At 35.3% G+C, this 19,058-nt stretch overlaps 3 protein-coding genes and 1 long non-coding RNA gene across 11 annotated transcripts in view; 3 read left to right on the top strand and 1 right to left on the bottom strand.

Moving 5' to 3' along the window:
- Positions 1-9,636, bottom strand: part of LOC120429839 (muscle-specific protein 300 kDa) — a 69,278-nt gene extending 59,642 nt beyond the window's left edge. For 2 of the 7 annotated variants that reach the window (XM_039594903.2, XM_052707391.1), the window contains exon 1: positions 8,879-9,636. In XM_039594903.2, the coding sequence (XP_039450837.1) occupies positions 8,879-9,542 (664 nt within the window). In that variant the 5' untranslated portion in view covers positions 9,543-9,636. Of the gene's footprint in view, positions 1-5,586; positions 6,052-8,878 lie in introns of those variants that run through there. The other 5 variants (XM_052707386.1, XM_052707389.1, XM_052707387.1 and 2 more) reach the window with 5 other exon arrangements.
- LOC120429846 (uncharacterized) lies at positions 6,303-10,032 on the top strand. Its single transcript, XR_008211998.1, has 3 exons — positions 6,303-6,569; positions 6,684-6,903; positions 9,995-10,032. It is a non-coding gene; the product is annotated as an uncharacterized LOC120429846 (long non-coding RNA).
- Positions 10,033-10,675: 643 nt separating this feature from the next.
- Positions 10,676-13,054, top strand: LOC120429843 (protein FAM151B). Of its 2 annotated transcripts, XM_039594917.2 has the most exons (3): positions 10,677-11,765; positions 11,835-11,936; positions 12,110-13,054. In XM_039594917.2, the coding sequence occupies exons 1-3, from the start codon at positions 11,723-11,725 to the stop codon at positions 12,838-12,840; spliced, it is 876 nt and encodes a 291-aa protein (XP_039450851.1). In that variant the 5' UTR covers positions 10,677-11,722; the 3' UTR covers positions 12,841-13,054. The 2 variants fall into 2 exon arrangements, with proteins under 2 accessions (XP_039450852.1, XP_039450851.1); XM_039594918.2 differs by having other exon boundaries at positions 10,676-11,936.
- A 3,960-nt stretch (positions 13,055-17,014) lies between these two features.
- On the top strand, positions 17,015-19,050 carry LOC120429845 (uncharacterized). Its single transcript, XM_039594920.2, has 4 exons — positions 17,015-17,237; positions 17,734-17,832; positions 17,895-18,268; positions 18,805-19,050. The coding sequence occupies exons 3-4, from the start codon at positions 17,933-17,935 to the stop codon at positions 18,979-18,981; spliced, it is 513 nt and encodes a 170-aa protein (XP_039450854.1). The 5' UTR covers positions 17,015-17,237; positions 17,734-17,832; positions 17,895-17,932; the 3' UTR covers positions 18,982-19,050.
- The last annotated feature ends 8 nt before the right edge of the window (positions 19,051-19,058 follow it).

Here is a 19,058-nt window from a genome sequence, read left to right as displayed (position 1 = left end):
GGATAACTGTGGGGCCTTCCACAGGTAAAAAAGTAAAACAGTTGCTTTTCTCCATACATTTTGACGATTTTTCCCATACAAACTTTAAGCGATTGGAGGGAGGGGTTCCCGTGGTCAGAATGAGCTGAAATTTGGAATTTAGCCTAGTGATGGGTCAATCTTTGATTTCAGGGGGTAGCCCCAAAAAAGTCCGGATTTGGACCACCCTATTATATATTTTCACCTAAGCAAACCCTCACCGACCTGGAAACCTACAGGAAATATGTAACAAACAAAAGACTTCAATACCTGCAGCACTCGCGCGAAACCGCCAACAAATTCTACCTGCCGACTACATCGTCGAATTTTTACAAGCATTGACGCCTTCTAACACGGAAGAAGAAATGACACCCTCGCAAGGGGCAGTAAGTACTATTAATAATTTAAGTATGTCTCCAAAAATTTCTTCAACGGAACAACAGAATGCGAATGAAATTCTAATTTATTGTCAGAATTTCAATCGCATGAAAAGCCCAGGCAAAATGAAGGAAATTTCTTTAAACATTCTCTCACATTCTTTCGACATTATTCTTGGAACTGAAACTAACTGGGACGAAAGCGTCCACCCTGAAGAAATTTTTGGAAACAATTATTTTGTATTCCTAGGCAATAGAAATTTAAATCTAAGTCAGAAAAAGTCAGGAGGCGGCGTCCTCTTAGCCATAAATGCCAGACTTAATCCAAAAGAAATTGTAACTGAAAAACATTTTCAATTTGAACAAGTCTGGGCCAAAGCCACTATTGCAGGCCAAGTACACATTTTTGCATCAGTATACTTTCCGCCGGACCATGCAAATAAACAGTCGTATGAACTATTCTTTAAAACAGTAGAAATCATAACATCAAAAATGGAACCGGAAGTAAAACTTCACATTTATGGCGACTTTAATCAAAGCAAAGTCGAATTTATATCTGACCAAGAAAATGAAGCACTTCTTCTCCCAGTCATTGGGGAAAATGAAACATTGCATTTTCTCTTTGACAATATTGCAAATTATGGACTTTTCCAAATCAATCATGTAAAAAACCAAAGAAATTCATTTTTAGACCTTTTATTCACTAACTGTATTGAAGACTTTCATGTACAAGAATCTGTAACCCCCCTTTGGAAGAATGAAGTCTTCCATACAGCAATTGAATATTCTATTTATGTCCATAAAAACACTTTGCCCATTGACTGGGAATATGAAGAAGTCCTGGAATACAATAAAACAAACTTTGTAGAAGCCAAACGTAAACTACTTGCAATTGACTGGCAAAATTTATTTAATAATGAAGGAAATGTCGACGAATTAGTAGGAAAATTCTATACGGAAATTAACACTATAACATCTGAAACCGTACCTACTAGAAGAAGACGACGTAATAACACAGGCAATAAATACCCAGTGTGGTTCACTCCACAACTAAGAAATTTAAAAAATAGAAAACAAAAAGCCTACAAACTATACAGAAACAATACAAATGACACAAATCTTCTGAATTATCTGAATATTTCCGACCATTTTTTTTCGGCACTCAATTCTGCCAACGAAGAATATAATAGTAAAGTCGAATCTGAAGTCAAATCATGCCCGAAAAATTTCTTTAATTACGTAAAATCCAAATCCAAAAGTAGTAACTTCCCATCGCAAATGCAACTGGACGAAAATGTAGGCAGTAACTCAAAAGAAATTTGCAATCTTTTTTCAAAATTTTTCAAAGAAGTATACACCTCATTTTCCGAAGAAGACCGCGACCGCGACTACTTTTCATATATACCGGAATTTCCAAATGACGTCTCAGTCAATTCTTTGTCAGAAACGGAAGTACGCCAGGCATTGAAGGACTTAGACTCATCAAAAGGACCAGGACCCGACGGAATAGCACCTGCATTCCTAAAGAACCTTGCAGAAGAATTGACATATCCACTGCATCATCTTTTCAACATGTCAATAAATACTGGAAAATTCCCACAAACATGGAAAACGTCTTTTTTGGTGCCTATTTTCAAGTCAGGCCCAAAATCAGACATACGTAATTATCGCGGAATTGCCCTTTTGTCTTGCATTCCAAAACTTTTCGAATCTATTATAAATGAAAAAATCTTTCAGCAAGTAAAAAACCGCATCACATGTAAACAGAACGGCTTTTTTAAAGGCCGCTCTACTAGCACCAACCTTTTAGAATTTGTAAATTTTACACTGAATGCAATGCATAATCGCAATTTCGTAGAAGCAATTTACACAGACTTTAGTAAGGCATTTGACAGAATCGACATACCATTATTAATCTTCAAACTGCAGAAAATTGGAATTCAACCGAATCTTTTGGAATGGCTTAAGTCATATTTGACTAAGCGCGAACAAATTGTTCGCTTCCAAAATGTACTATCGGAATCAATTCACGTCACCTCTGGGGTTCCGCAAGGATCCCATCTAGGACCTCTTCTTTTCATCTTGTATGTAAACGACATTTCCTTCATTCTTAAAAAAATTAACGTACTTGTATATGCAGACGACATGAAATTGTATATGGAAATAGGAAATGCCAATGACAGTCATGTATTCCAAAACGAAATTAATCTTTTCTACACATGGTGTAGTAAAAGCCTACTCCAATTGAATGTAAAGAAATGTAATTCCATTGCCTTCAGCAGAAAACATGAAACACCAAACATAACAGTATTATTAGGAAACCAACCAGTAGAAAAATGCAAAGTAGTACGTGATCTAGGTGTCATCCTAGACTCACAACTAACTTTTGTAGAACACTATAACACAATAATAAACAAGGCAAAAAGTACATTAGGCTTTATAAAGCGCTTTGCATTCAACTTCCAGGACCCGTATACTATTAAATTACTCTATATAACGTATGTCAGGCCACTCTTGGAATACTGTAGTATCGTCTGGAATCCATACTATGCCGTACACCAAGCACGTATTGAATCTGTCCAAAAACAATTCTTACTGTACGCACTACGTAAACTTAACTGGACTGCATTTCCTCTCCCATCGTATGAAGCACGCTGCATGCTCATAAACATACAATCATTACAAGAACGTCGTAAATTTGCCATGCTCTCTTTCATCAACGACATTATTTCTCAACGCATACAGTCAGCAGCATTATTGTCAGAAATACGCAATAGTATTCATGAACCAAGCCGTACTCTTAGACATTCACCACTTTTTAGAATAACTGCATACACGACAAATTATTTAAAAAATTCGCCATTAAATCAAATGATGCGCTTTTATAATGAAAATTCACAGTACATACATTTCGACATGTCTAAACCGGAACTACGAAAAAATCTATACAATAGAAATAATATCTAGTATGTAAGAAAATTGTAAGTAGTCTACATAAGCTTGACGAATAAACAATAAACATTTATATATATTAATTAGGGTAGAGGACCCAGTTTTCGAACTGCTCCAGTTTTCGCCCACCTACTGAATTTAATATGTATTTAGCAAACTTATACCTTTTTTGGTTGAATTTATTGTGCAGGTTTACATATTCATTTAATTCTAGTACTAATTGAAACTTTCCTAATGAATTTCTATTGTTCATCACGTTTTTATAAGCACTTCAAAAAAAGCCTTATTACAGCCGCTATATTTTTGTCAATTTCGACTACAGCGGGTTATAATGTTAATCAGGGAAAACAACTCATTTTGTCCGAAAATACTGTAAATGAGTATTTGATTGCTTCACTGTATGTGTGAATTTCACGAAAGTCTAGTGATTTACCTGTTTTAAACGTTTACCAAAGATTATTTTAATAAAATAATGTGGGCGATTTCTGGGGTCATGGAAAACATGAGATCCAATTTTCAACCAGGGCGAAATCTACCATTGTGTTTTCAGTTTTCATCTAGAACCAGTTTTCGTTTACCATAAAAACTTATCTTATCGCAGTGAAATGTGCTTGAAAATATATTTGAGATATTCTAGTTTATTTTCAAGGGTTAATTTATCATTTAATTTTATTTCATTCATTAGGGTAATGAATGAAAACATCAACGTTCAAAAATTACCCGTAGCTAAACATCAATGAAATCGAGCTTCGGAAACATATTGTGTTTCAATAGGAGACCATATTTGCTTAGCTTTGTGCCATAATTTCATTTGATTTCTTGATTTTTGTCGTGGGCGAAAATTAGATTTAGGGGGGCGAAAATAGGCACATTAAAGCACTTTATTAAAACACAAAATTTTAACAAAAATAAACTTGTAAATGATAAAAACCTTGTGGAAACTTAAAATCAAATAGTTTATCAACGTTCTATCACAAATAGAACCGAAATCCATAAATTGTCATTAAATTCTCGTCAAATTTCCTAGATTCCCGCTATGAAGTGGGGATTTCTGGGTCCTCTACCTATTCCGCTTGAAAAAAAATCTGAAAATGGTATTGGTAATGGTTAATCAAGATTTGACCTGAAGTAGAACATCTCCTAGCCACAAAATACGTGAACTATACCCACAATAACACCGACGGATCTAAATCATCGACTGGAGTTGGAGTTGGAGCTGTCCTGGACAAAAAGGAAAGTCACCTCATGCTACCGGACCAATGTTCTTTATTTTCGGCAGAAGCAGCAGCAATCCTACTAGTAGTCAAAACAACACCAACAATACCAAAACTCATCTTAACCGACTCTCAACGCTGCGTAAATGCGCTGAGAAGCTCAAAACCCACCCACCCCTGGATCCAAGCTATTCAGCAACACATTACTAAAAGAACTATCATCATGTGGATACCCGCTTACGTCGGTATCCCTGGGAACAAGCGTGCAGAAAACCTTGCGAAACGCGGCCAAACCAGCAAAACCTTACACAACGCCATACCATGTCAAGACCTGAAGTTGTGGTTCAAAAATCTGACCCATTCAACTTGGGAATTAGAATGGACGAATGTACGAGATCTCTTTCTCTGGAAAATTAAAAGGGAAACTACAATTTGGACTGACAGAGGGAACAGAACAGAACAAAAAAAGCTCTCGAGATTACGCGTTGGTCACACCCGTATAACACATAACTTTAAAAGCAGAACAAACTTTCATAGAACCTGCCAAACCTGTGATGTAAAGGCGACTGTTGAACACTTTTTAGTTAACTGCCCCATTTTTGACATGATGAGGACCAAACATAATCTCCCTAATAACATCCTAGACATCCTTGCGAACGACAAGAACATGGACGAAAAACTTATACAATTTCTGAAAGATTCAAAAATTTACTACGATCTATAATCAATATTTAAGTCAAATCATCCAAAAGAGTTGAACCAGCCTCCAGCTGAAAAACTCTATAATAAAGAATAAAAAAAAAGATCGAGACATGTCGATGGTAAGTCAAAAAACTACGATCGTAATAATACGATCGAATGCAATAATCACCACATACAACAAAAGCAGTCATATTGTGATTCGTGATAATTCAAAATAAATCGTGATGGTATGATAAGAAAAGTAGCATAACGTTCATTTTCAAATTGATTGAAAACATGCAAATGATACCTTCAACGTTTTGTAGCTTCTCATGTTATCTTACCTCTCTTTTCCAATATATGACAATCATATTCTGTGCTCCCATAGTGACGACTTGTATCTCCCACCTTACTAATAACCCGTGTACGGTAAGAATTATACCAAGAACTACTAGTTTGTTCGATGTTAGAGGTGGTCTGCGTACGCAGGTGCTTTTCCTTTACATATATAACTTTTTCTTCATAGTGGCTTGCTTTAAACATCGCATTAATTTCTTCATCATCTGAATCTTCTGTCTCACATTCTTTTTCACTGGTAACTAATGTCATTCTTGGACGCTTTGCGTCATGACCATCAAAACCGGACTTGGACCCCATTGCATTGATACTTGTTTCACAACTTTTTTTGGTAGATTTAATGATTTAGCGAGCATGCAGCTTCATTAATCCAACATAAAACAGTAATTAACTTTAAAATTCACGATTTTATTCACGAGAAGGCACAGCAGTTCACTTTTATTTCTCACTCACTCACATGACAACATGCTAAATGGTGCATTCGGACCAAAATGACCCTGAACAAAATGAGTTGTTCAAATACAATCACCACACTCTCTTATCACCACCAAAATTGTTTTTTTTTCCTTTTATTAGCTCACGCAAGCTATGTATGCCTTAAATGTCGAAATTCTGAATAAAATCAATAGACATGACATCAGACAGAAAAGAAAAAAAGGAAAACGTAGACAGTAGAATAACACGCAGCAACAGGTTTCAGTAGAAACGCGCAAAGTCAAGGAATATAGATCTCGACTGAACGTCGCAATAACACTGTCATGTTTAGTGAGAGGTGGTTGTAGAGTAAACCAAGCATCACTATTTGTAGTGGTGAGATATTTGAAACCGGTGTCAATAGTGTTTATAGTAGCATACGAATGATCTTAAATTTTGATAAAATAGTGACGTGTATTATTTTTGTTTATTCAGCGTTTTACTTCCATTGTCATTCGCTGTATTAAATGTTTGTTGGTTTTTTAACCAATTGATTGTAAGTATTTTTATTGAAACTAGGTTTCAAAATGTTTTTTTTTTTCAATTTGAGGATCTAGTTCAATAAAAAATCTAACTTTTTTCACATCATGACACTGAAAACATCAACCAGACTATGACCGAATCTAAATAACGCAACCTAATTTGTAAACAATGCACTAAAGGCAATGTTTATGTTTTTAAACATGGCAACATGCGTTATGTAAACCACCCGAAATATGTTGTCACTAATACAATCATCGATGCTACCGGATCGTTTGTAAACAGATTCCCAAAAAAAGAAGAGAAGAGAAAATAAGAGAGACAGTTTGATGGCCGACCGTAACAGAATCGTAAGTAACGTAGGTAACACATTCAATACTTGTTTTTGTTTACAATGCTCATTCATTCACAAAAATAGCACTACTCTAACAACATCTGACCTACATTTGTCGCTAAGCACCGGTTTATTTTTAAATTTTTGATTTTGTTTATTTTGACTGCTTTGTTTTGAGCGCGTTCTTACAGTGGTAGACAGTGCCAAAACGTATGTCTATGACGTCCTTGGCAATGTTTCATCTTTTCTTAGAAACTTTTCGATCAAATCGGAGGACAGCATATTCGTTACCTTGTGCATACTCTGCCAACAGGTTGTAAATTGCTGTTTTTATATGAGACAAGCTTAGACAAGTTAAAAGAAATGCAAAATTTTGATTTTCGAAAACTATTATTTGTCCCGTGTTCAGCAACTTTTATTCTACGAAAAACTTTACTTTTCTTGTTTCATTTTCAGTATTTTTATTTGCATTTAATTCAATTCAATTCAATTAGTATTTATTACAGTTTAACAGTTCTGCTCCAGAATGTTGAAATTCAGAGATTTGGAGAACCTTTCAACTTAGATCAATTCATAAGCCTTTACAGGGAGGGTCCATATTTCCAAGTTTAAATTTTGCTCTTTTGTGGAGAATTTATTTGCATTTATGATGTTTAGTTTATGTTTGTTTTTGATAGTATTAAGCTTATTTTACCACCTACTATCATTACCTTTTGCGATCTTTTTACAGCTACTTTTTCATTTTTTGCTTGTTTTTCACATTTTCTGCTCTAGAACGATCAAAAAATCAAACCATCCACATTAACGACCCCCGAGTCTTTTGTGGTCTCTATTGCAAGTTTCTGCTCGAACCTAGGAGTCCGAAGGCTTGAATGGGGAGAGCACCCAAACCTCTTTCTACTCCAAGGAACCTTCCACCCCAGTGTTTGAACTGACGACCTTTGGATTGCGAGTCCAACCGCCGCCAGCGATTCCACCGGAGCAGGCTTGGTTTGGTGTGTTGTTTGTACTTATGGCATGGAGACGACTCCTATACCTGGAATGACTTAACGGCCTAACATCAACCAAGGCCGGGACCGACGTTTTACTTCATCATCCGATAGAAGGTTGGAGCAGATGGGAATCGAACCCAGAATCATCCGCTTACAAAGCGGACAGCGTAACCATTCGGCTAAGCCTGCTAACGATACCATTGTCATTTAAATGGTAGGAAAATTAGTAGAGGCATAGTCTTACCAAAACTACTGCGTACGTATTTTAACAACACATATAGGAAATGTTAATGAAAAACATTGAATAAGTTGACACCAGAAAAAATCACGAGTGAAACTTCAAACCCTCAAATCTCGTTAAATTTAATGAGTTCTTATTTCCAATGCTTTTTAAACATAAAAAATTGTTTGAAAATTGATTTTTGTCAATTTTTTAAATCGAAGCCCGCTTAGAGGCGGCGTGGGGTTGTATAGGTTAAAATTTACTTGAGCCACCAAGCGCCTCCTCGCATGGTACTTCATATGGTAAAACAAACATATTCCTAATCAGTAAGGTGAAACACAAATTTCTTCGTATAAATCTCGATTTTTAATATTTTGTTCCCGCCACGGTATATGCTGTAGTTTGAGAGGTTTGCATTGCTTATCAGTAGCTTTTGGAAATCTAAATCAACGAATTTTCACACTCACAATGATATAAGACAACTTGTTACTTTTGTGCCTTGAGTTGATGAAAAGATGAAGGCATCACAAGAGCTGATTCAGTAAAGTAAATCGCAGGTTTGAATAAACATGTTTTTATTGCGTGTAAGTCGTAAGTTTTTTGATTCGAAGTTGTAAGCAGTGAATGTTTCAGCTGATTTTAGTGTTCGCAAAACTTTTGACAACTTGTGTTTTACGATTGTCGTACGATTTAAACTTGATGATGGAGATGTGAGCCCAAAATGCTTGAATGGATGATTTCGGTGTTTTAGACTAGGTATTATGATTTAAACTTACCTTGTAACAAATGTATGGTTGCTTGATATTCAGCCAACTTTTCATCTACGTAATCTTGTGATTGGTTTGCTATTATCTCCGCCGTGGATGGCCCATATTCTCCGGAATAGTCGTAAATAATATATTGAGACGAAGTACCGGCATTCAAAGAAGCTCCTCCAACGGCACCTTCCATTGCCATACTATGTATTGGCACATGTACCGGTTTTTCGAATCCAGTACTCATCCCATAAGGCCGTTGAATTGCGGGAGATATTGGTCTCAAGTTTGCATAACCATAGTTGATAGGTGTGCTTGATTGGACTTGCGATACTACAGATGGTGGTCTATTGAATTGATACTCAGATCCAGGGGCAATGTTAAACAATTGCTGTTTTTCATATCCATCTCCACGAACATTACTGCGCGAGTATTGAATTTCGGTTCGTGTCGTGCCTAAAGAACTTATTGCAGATTGCTGCTCATTGATCGATGATACGATGTGGTTTGGATTCATTTGCGAATTTCCACTGAAGGTAACTGGAGATGTTTGCATTGCTGTTGGAGTTGATCCAGGTGGAACCCATGGTGACGGTGAACGAAAGTACGTGGGTGGGGGAGTTCGTAACCAACCACGACCACTTCCACTATTGTGACTTTTATTGATGTTCGGCGGGCCAGACATTTTGATTAATCACTTTTAATAATTTTCCTTTTTCCAAATTGTGTGCTCACTCATTACCCAGATTCAAGTAACATCTGATTTTGAACGCTCAACACTAGAAATAGATTACAAATGGTTATAAGCTTCCAGTGGCTAAAAAAGAAGAAACATCCTAAAATGTGGTTCTAAAAATAAGACTACAACTTGTAAACACAAAATGCGCTGGAAATGAGCTCAATTAGCTATGATGCACAATTTATAAATAGAAACTTTTCCAATGACATAACACAAAAAAAAACATCACTGTCACATCTTATTCTACCTCAACTTTCCATAAAATAAACGGTAATCTTCACACTTGGTTTTTAATTTATGATTCTTTATATAGATCTTCTTTTCTCCAACACCACACCTTTGAATATTTTAAAATTTCATCACACTTTGTTTCATGTTTAATTTAAGACCGTTTTCAGATTTCATCACTTCTCAGCTGCCCAAGAGTTGTCACCAATAGGGGAGGTGGGGGTAAGACGGCCAGGCGGGGTAAGACGGCCATGCGCTTGTTTTACTACTAAACATGATAAAAGTTACCCAAATATCTAATGATATTGTACCTTAGGCTAAATAAGTTACTTTGAGCCACTTTTTGCAAAACTAAATAGTGGTTTGCAAACAAAATTTTGATAATTAAGAAAAAAATGCCGTAATCACCAGTGTGTCGTAATATTTATCATTTGAAAAAAGTTCTTTGAATATAAACTGTTTTAAAAACATTTTAATGCATATTACTAAAAGCTTTTCATTTCGCAGTCATGGTGATAATGTCCTTAACAGTATCAGATACAAACATTAGATTTTTATGCATTTTTATCATAGTTATCTAAGTTGCAAAATACGGTGGCCGTCTTACCCCCGCAAGAGGAGGAAGGATCGAAAAAGCACATTTTTTTTAAATCAATATAAAGTAAAGAAAAGTTTATTTTAAAGACACAAGTTAGGTAATTTCTTTAAATGTGACTTCCAACTAGGATCTGTACTAAGTTGGGGTTGAAAATAATGGTTTATTTTGATTTGAAATGAGTTTTTACCTTAGGGTGGCCGTCTTACCCCCATCTCCCCTACGTCATGGTTCTAAATATGGAACATATTTACTTCAAACCAAATCTAAAGAGTGCCACAAGCGCCGCAAAATCGGAACAGCAGCAGACCGCAATGTATCTTTCTGTTTCATGCCGTTCTGAACGGTCTGATGTATAAATAAACTTTCTTTTCTTCGACATTTCGTACAATCATTCCGTTTTATACACCATTTTTGCAGATCTTCTGACTGGTAATCATTTCAAAATTGACTCTTCAATTTATCAACTTCACTAAAAAACTGCTCTTTAACCACTAAAACTTTTCGAACGAAACAAAAGTGAAGATAAACGTGCGTAGATCTTTTTTCATTACATAACCTCGAAAGCCACACATTATTTTTTCACTGCAGCACATTTTTCAAAGTGAATCACGTTGTCGTCTTCAACTTTCAATTTATTCTACAGTTGCAGTTGCATTTTTCTGTAGGAATCACAGTGTTACCAACCATTGCTCAATTTGGTTAGGCTCTGGAGGCATTTTGCAACAGATATTCATCTTATTCTGCAGCACACATTTCACTTTAAATAGCACATTATATTTTTAGAACACATCGCTCACTCGGTTACTCACGACTTTCTGACTTTTTTCGACTTAACCCGACGAGAACCTAAAACCAACTGGCACGTTGGGTTGGTGATACTGCCTTCAAGTTTACTTCTTCTGTGCGTAAAAATACGTCACAATGCGCGCGCAGGTCAACACAGCTTCGTTACGTTACGCACTCAATTTGATGTTTTCATGATTTTTCGAGTCGGCGTTTTACCAAAAAGTTTATAAAAATGCTAAGGTCAATAGTGAATACTAACTATTGAGTTTAATTAAGTTGAAAACTATTATATTCAACCGAAACCCAAAATTTAGATACTTATAACGTTCCATAACACATCACATACACGTTGCCATTTTGTCTTGCCTAAGCATGTATGTGTTCTATTTTGACGACACTCCTTCGTAAGTATTTGTCTCGGAAAGCATTTTATACGATGGTATATTTTGAACATTGACAGATAAGCGAATTAGTTTAAATTCTGATTCTGAAGCATCAGGGCTGAACAAGTGAAATGGTATTTTTTCTTAGCCTATTGTTTCTCCTAATTTCAACTGGTAATTAAATATACAACTGATTACTTTAAACACAAACAATGGCGTCAACAAGCGATATTTTTACCTCAGGGAAATTATCAATGCAGGATTATGTAAATAGCTCAAAATTGACTGATGTTACATGGGCACATGCGGTGAACAACAAAGATTACCTCGTAAATGTGCTAAATGGTAAGTTTATATTAACTGCATTCGAATACTGATAGGTTGTAAATTGTGTGCACTAGAATTTTCAACATTTCACAATTCACAACTGAAATTTGTTTGCAATCATTCACACAATTGTAGTGTTGTTTTTATTTCAATTAGATAACAAATTTATGTTTATTTATTTTTTCATTCAGGGAATACAAATTTTATAGAAGCTGATATTCTTATTGGACATTTAGAAAACGGGAATCCTCAAGAGAAAATTCCGATTATGGCTCATCCGCCAGCCACACAGTCAAATCTATCTTTGAAAGAATTTCTGGAAAAATGTCTCCAATTTAATCAACAGGCAAAAAAAGCTGATGTAAAAGGAATAAAATTGGACTTCAAATCAATTGAAGCTTTAGAAAGTTCGATTGACTTGATTAAAACATTGTACGATACGGTAGAATACCCTACTTGGATAAATGCAGATATATTGGCCGGCCCAGTTAACAACACGTCAACGATTCCAGTGGACCATGATAGATTTTTCAAGTGTGCAAAACAACTTGGGCCTGTTGTATTATCCATTGGATGGACTACTAAGTGGGACCAGCATTCTACCGAAGGATTTTATTCGGAAACGAACATTCAGTGCATGATCGATACCATCAAGTCAAATAAAATAGATATGCTAGGCGCACCTATTACATTCCCGATCCGTGCTGGAATAGCAGCAAATAGTTTTACGCAGCTAAAAAAGCTTTACGAAGCATTAAAAACGACTAATGATGTAACATTTACGATTTGGTCCAGTTCGGATGATGCTGTTGATGTGGAAAAACTTCGAAATTTCATGTATGAAATTGGAACTGATCATATTTATGTAGATGTGCCAGATGAACTGAAAGCGCGTTTAAATATTATTACAACAGAGGTTTGAACCTGTAATCAAAACACCATCACAAACAAAAATCTATTTTTAATAAAATTATATAAAAAAAAATCTATTTTTTTTTGTACTCGAATCCAATTAGATTATGTTTTTTAAAGTAGTATTTCCATTTCCCCTACGGGAAATACCCTTAAGAGCGAGTTTTTCACCAATGTGTAACAGATCGTATCGAATTTTGGAAATTAAATATGTCTTTATTGAACTTCCTTATAATAATTACATTTCTTTTACATGCTAAGTAGTATGGCTCAATGCTCTTCATCTTTGTTGTATTTTTCGTTTTATTATCAACTGTTCACATTCATTTATTAACTTCAAATTCATTGAATCGAAGACATTTGGGTAAAAAAGAAAAAAATATTTTAACAACTAATCCTAACTTAAAACTAAAATAAAAAATTCTTTGAATTATTCAAAATCAATAGAACGAGTAAACTACGAACTGTATTTCAAGATAAATCCTCCAAGCGTTCTTACTTGTTCTGCACGAGTTTTGCAACCACGCAGTGTTGTTGTCATCTCGATGAAAAAATTCAGAAGTTCTTGTGGTGAAAACAGGTCACTACTGCCTTCATCCATTGATGCTGGTTGGTTTTCCCTCGGTTGATGACTGAAGCTTGGAGGTGTTGTATTCTCTGCAACTTTTTGCCGCTGATTCAACGGCAATGGCTGCAGATTTGGAACCACTCCTGGTGACGCCAAAGCAGGAAAATCCACGTCCATGAAAGTTGGTGGTGTCTTACGACGATTTGGTTGGTGCCTCGTCGTCGCTTGCTGACAGCAGTTCGAACATTGTGTCACGTCACGGTGCACTGGACGATAACGTTCTCAAGTCACGATGATGTTGAAAATTGCCCGAACTGCTTTCAGCTCAGTCGGCGTTGTTGATCCTTTTTCGAGACGAACCAGGTACTGTTGATCACGAAACTTGATGTCCTTGTTGTGTCTCGTCATCTTGAAGACTTCGATCACATTCAACTTAAGAGTTTTGAGCTCTTCTTTCAGCACACTCACATCCATGTCGTACAAGCCACGGAGGACCTGTTTCATGGGGCGTTTACCTGGATCGTCATGGCTGTAGTATTCAATCTTTGTGTTGTTCAGGAAATCCCGAACGTAGTTGTAATCCTTTCTGCCAGGTAGCAGAATTTTGAGTCCATCAGCACACAAGCGAATGGAAGCTCGTAAAGCTCCAGATTTGATAAATCCGGTCAACCACTTTCGCACCAAGTTTTATGACGATGTTTTCACAAAAATGGGTGGCACCTTTTCCCGTCGTTCAAATTCTTCCTTCTCGCTTACGTCCACAGGGAGGTAGCGAACTGGTTTCCAGACGAATTTTGAGCGTCCTTGCTCAAACTGCCTGGCTTTGCAGGTAGCGCTTCGGCATTCTTTAGCTTCTTCAAATCTGCGGATCCTTCTGGTGAGGACTGCCTCTTTTTCTTGCCGTGAGGCATTTTTTGCACTTTTTAGCACTTTTTTTGTGTGTGAGGGACGCACGTCTGACTTGCTGCTCTGTTAATCACAGACTCCAGGTCGTATCGAGGTGTTCCGATTTGGATGAAACTTTCAGCGTTTGTTTGTCTATACATGAGATGAGCTCATGCCAAATAGGAGCCCTCTATGACAAAGGGAAGTGGGGTAAAACGGGCTTCGAAGTTTGAGGTCCAAAAAACCTAAAAAATGTTAAAATTGCTCACATTTTCGTAAAACTTCGTCAATTCCAACTCTCTTAGGTGCATTCGAAAGGGCTTTCGAAGCACTTCAAAATGTGCCACAGACATCCAGGATTGGTTTGAATTTTTCTCATAGCTTCTGCAAATTTCTGTTAAAAATGGATTTTTTTAAACCTTAATATCTTTTTGCAACAGCCTCCAACATCCATATTCCTATAGGTCAAAGGAAGGTCATTTCATGGACTATAAGCCTATGGTATTAACTTTTTGGCCAATTGCAGTTTTTCTCATAGTTTTTTGATTTTTCTATAACAAACATTTTACAGCGTTAGTTTTTACCCTGTAAGCCGCCATAGCGGCACTTGTTGGTCTCAATTTTGTCATATTCGGAATCTTCGGACAATTTTATGTAAGTTTAAAGTATTGGAGTTGTAGATTTGATTGGAAAAATTTCCATTTAGAATGAATTAAAATATTTTTAACAATTTGTTGGATTAGGGGTAAAACAGGTTTTCGCCTACTTGATACAGTATTTGACGTATTGATCATAAGGTAAGATCTTTTTATTTTTTTCAAAAATGCTTTATTTAATTATTTTTTAAATCAAAGTTACAACTCCAATACTTCTAACTTACGTGAAATTGTCCGAGGATTCTAAATATGACAAAATTGAGACCAAAAAGTGCCGTCTTCTTTTCCTACAGGGCAAAAATTAACGATGTAAAATGTTTCTTATAGAAAAATTGAAAAACTATGAGAAAAACTGGGATTGGCCAAAAAGATAAAACTGTAGGCTTATAGTCCATAAAATTAACTATCTTTTGACCTATAGGAGTATGGGTGTTGAAGGCTATTGCAAAAAGATATCAAGGTTTTAAAAAAATCCATTTTTAACAGTAATTTGCGAAAGCTAAGAGAAAAAGTCAAACCAATCCGGGATGTCTATGACACAATTTGAAGTGCTTCAAAATACCATTCATTTATAAGATGGATTCAGTGGCCATTCTTAATCATCTAATGTTAATATCTCAAGATTGTTTTCAATAGGTCCTAAGCGCCAGTTGTCAACAAAGCCGTTTTTCGATCGCTGGCCTTTGCTTCTTCTCTTGACAGTCTCTATTGTAAGATGAATAATTCTCATTCCCGCCGGCAGCTTGGTCCAGTTCACAGGTGTTCGCTTGATGAAACAGATCGTCATCTTATGTTCAGTAATCTGTACACCCACGTACATATGTTTTTATTTTGTACGAATTTTGTTGTTACAAATACCAGTGCTTATATTAAAAGAAATTTCCCATTCCCCAAAGCAAAGGAAATTTGTAACAGGTGTAGTGACACATCACACAGACTCCCTTGTTTAACCGTCACGACATTGAGGATATGAGATGTCGAAAAAGTTAATAAGCATACTACCCATATTCGAACCTTCATTAGAGTGCCAGCAATCGAACACTCACAGCGAACGACCAGGGTAGTACCCTACCTCGTATTTAGTTATATTGACGTTAATTATTGTTAATTGTTGTGTTAATGTTTTCAAGTAAGTGATTTTTTTTTGTATTTACATATATTTATTTCACTGAGAGATTCTTAAAAAAAGTCGCCACTCGAAGATATAATAAAAAAAAAGAAAAAAAAAGAAAATTATATCGAAATAAACAAATATGTGAAGAGAAAAGATTTATTCTTTAAAAAAATAAAAATAAATGTATTAAGTGAAAACATCTTTGGTGATTTAATTGAAAGAGGTTTTCCCTTTCAAAGGCCGAGGAAAATGTAACTAATAATTATTAGTCTCTAAATATCACTCCACTTTTTAAGCTTTTCAATTTTATATCAGTCCAAACTAAAATCGGTCAAAGAAATGCATTCAAGGAAACTATACACTTTTTGGATCGATAATTTCTGTTTCAAATAGAATGTTCTAATCATAAGAAAGCGTAGCACAATTATGATTACCTGATGTCTACAAAACCTTGCGTTCAGTTGACAATTGCAAAGAACTCAAGAATCACCCCTCTGAAATAAGACACAAAGTTGATAGTCTGGTAGACTCAACACTTACACTCGGAATTCGCTCATCTAGCTATGTGTTTGGCAGAAAAGTGCTTATGAAATTAGAATATGGTTAGTCTACAGTTTTTATATAGGTCCAACAAACCATTTTTTTGACTTGGGGTTTTTTATTGCCCCTTACTTAAGGCGATTTAAAAAAAACACGTTAAAAAGCGAAAAATTAAATTTAAATAAAAGCTTCAACCAAATATCCCATGTTTGAGTCTACCAGACTATACCTATTTGACAGTATATTTTTTAGATCGAAGCCACTACACAACAAATTCAAAGAATCAAGACGTATGTTTATACCTGAGGTATTTTTTATCGTGATTTTTTTTCAATATTTGCATTGTTTAAACAATCGCGAAGAGTCAAATTTGTTTTTATAGCTTGAATATTCGGTATTGTAGTCGATGTTACACGTAGGTTGAAGTACAACTGATTTGAGCAAGCTTGCACCTTTGTCCAAATCAATCAGAGATTTATGATTATAGTTAGAGGACATTTCACTTTGAAACTGTGATGTTAAACTTTGTTTTCTCATGCAAAGTACAGCTTGTGGAATGTGTTTCTTCTGATTCACCAAGTTATTCCCTTCAGTTGAATTCCAATTCCAGAATGTGATGGTTTGCTCCTTTGGACAGTTCCACGGTTTGTAGTTTTTTGTAGTTATACTGACGTATGGATCAATGTGTGGTGAAAACCCAGATTGATTTGTTGAAATAATGTTTCCTGGAGAAACAATTCCATTACATTGGAAACTGAACAGCGCATTATTTTTAGACGAATGTTCACTGAGCGCATCATATATATGAGGTTTACTAATCTGCCTTTTAGAAGTTTGTTTTTGTAAAGATGGAAATGGTTTAATAAAATGCACTCGATTCGATGCATGAATCAGATTGGATTTCTCGAAAATTAAGGGAATCTGTAATAAGAAAAATGTCAGTACTCAGTTACACTCTAAAGTGTAGACAAAAAACTTACTTTTTCTTTAAACTGTTCCGTGCTTTCTGATATGGGTTTCCATATATAGGTACTTGCTAATTTTTGAAAACAAATATGGGTATATAGGACCATTCATACAATAAAACTATGTAAAATTACCTGTTTTAATACCAGTTTTCTCGTCTTTCAACATTTTCAGAATCAACTCTGATGACGAATTAAAAAAGGTTATCATAAACAATTTCCCGTTTGGTTGCCACCCAACAAACAGTTGTTGTGGTTCATAGAAGTTTGACAGGTATTTCTGTGGTGATTTTAACAAACATGCATGCTATCAAAACACAAATAATTTTTTTTCAGGTATCTGATTTTAAAGATCTTTCCATTATTTGTTGAAAATGGGATTGCCCGATTTGCCCGAACAAACAGAAAATGAAGAAAACTTTTGTATGGAGCAGGACAATATAATAAATTTGGAAATAACGTCCGAAGACAGTGATAATGAGTCGACAGAAGAAAATGAATATATGGGATATCAGCCATTAAGCATACATGACTTGAATGAAGACTCACACGATGAATCTCGTGTAAATGAAATGACGGTGGATCGATCAGAAAGATCAATTTCTAGTAATGTGTTATATAACAATCAAGAGTTTCTCAATTTAGATGTTTGGAACACTCCTAGACCAGAAGCTCTTAGTATTGAAATAGATCAATCAAAAGTAGCTCAGGTAGGTAAACCCTATAAAACATATACTAACACACGATTCTTATTTATGTTTGATTTAAGTAACAACTATTTTCAAATATTTTAAATATGATTTTTTTTTTCAACACAAGTCGAACATTCGTCCAACTTGGTTTACCTAGTGTTGAAACGTAAGACTGGGAAAATAAGTGTTAACGTAACGGAACTGTTAAAATTAAAGAATCGGGTTTATCAACATATCGATTGATTGAATAACGCCATTTTGTGCGGCTTTCAATTATTCAGTATTTCGGTCAGATTTCGTTTTGTCACTTTTACATGTTACGTCTACTGTTTACATTTTTGATTATAATTTTGAGACAATGTACAGAACGTTCAGTCAAAAACACGATTTTTAATTGTTTACATTGCGTTTATGTTGATTGTAGTCCAAATATTAAAACGAAACAAAAAGCGAAACAACGAAATAGCACGATCATGTTAAATTTATTAATTTGTTGTGTAATCGTATTCTAATGTTTTTAATACATTTTCCAATTTTTATAAATAAATTTCTAGATAAAAGATGTCATGGCTAATTTTAAGCTTCCAGTAACATCAGTTCCGGATTGGGCAATTGGAGTTCCAGAAGAACAATGGAAAGAAGATTTACTTGAACGTATTAGGCAGAGACAGAAGCCAGACATACAAAATGATGAAGAAAATTCCACTGCAGCTGTTGATAAACAATGTTAATTATTAAGTTGTGGTGATATTTTTGGCAAAATATATAATTCTACTAACTCAAATTTTTGACTTTCTCTTTTGAAAAA

This window comes from Culex pipiens, chromosome 2, assembly GCF_016801865.2.
Source record: "Culex pipiens pallens isolate TS chromosome 2, TS_CPP_V2, whole genome shotgun sequence".
NCBI lineage: Eukaryota > Metazoa > Arthropoda > Insecta > Diptera > Culicidae > Culex > Culex pipiens.
This window is presented reverse-complemented; position numbering and strand designations above follow the sequence as displayed.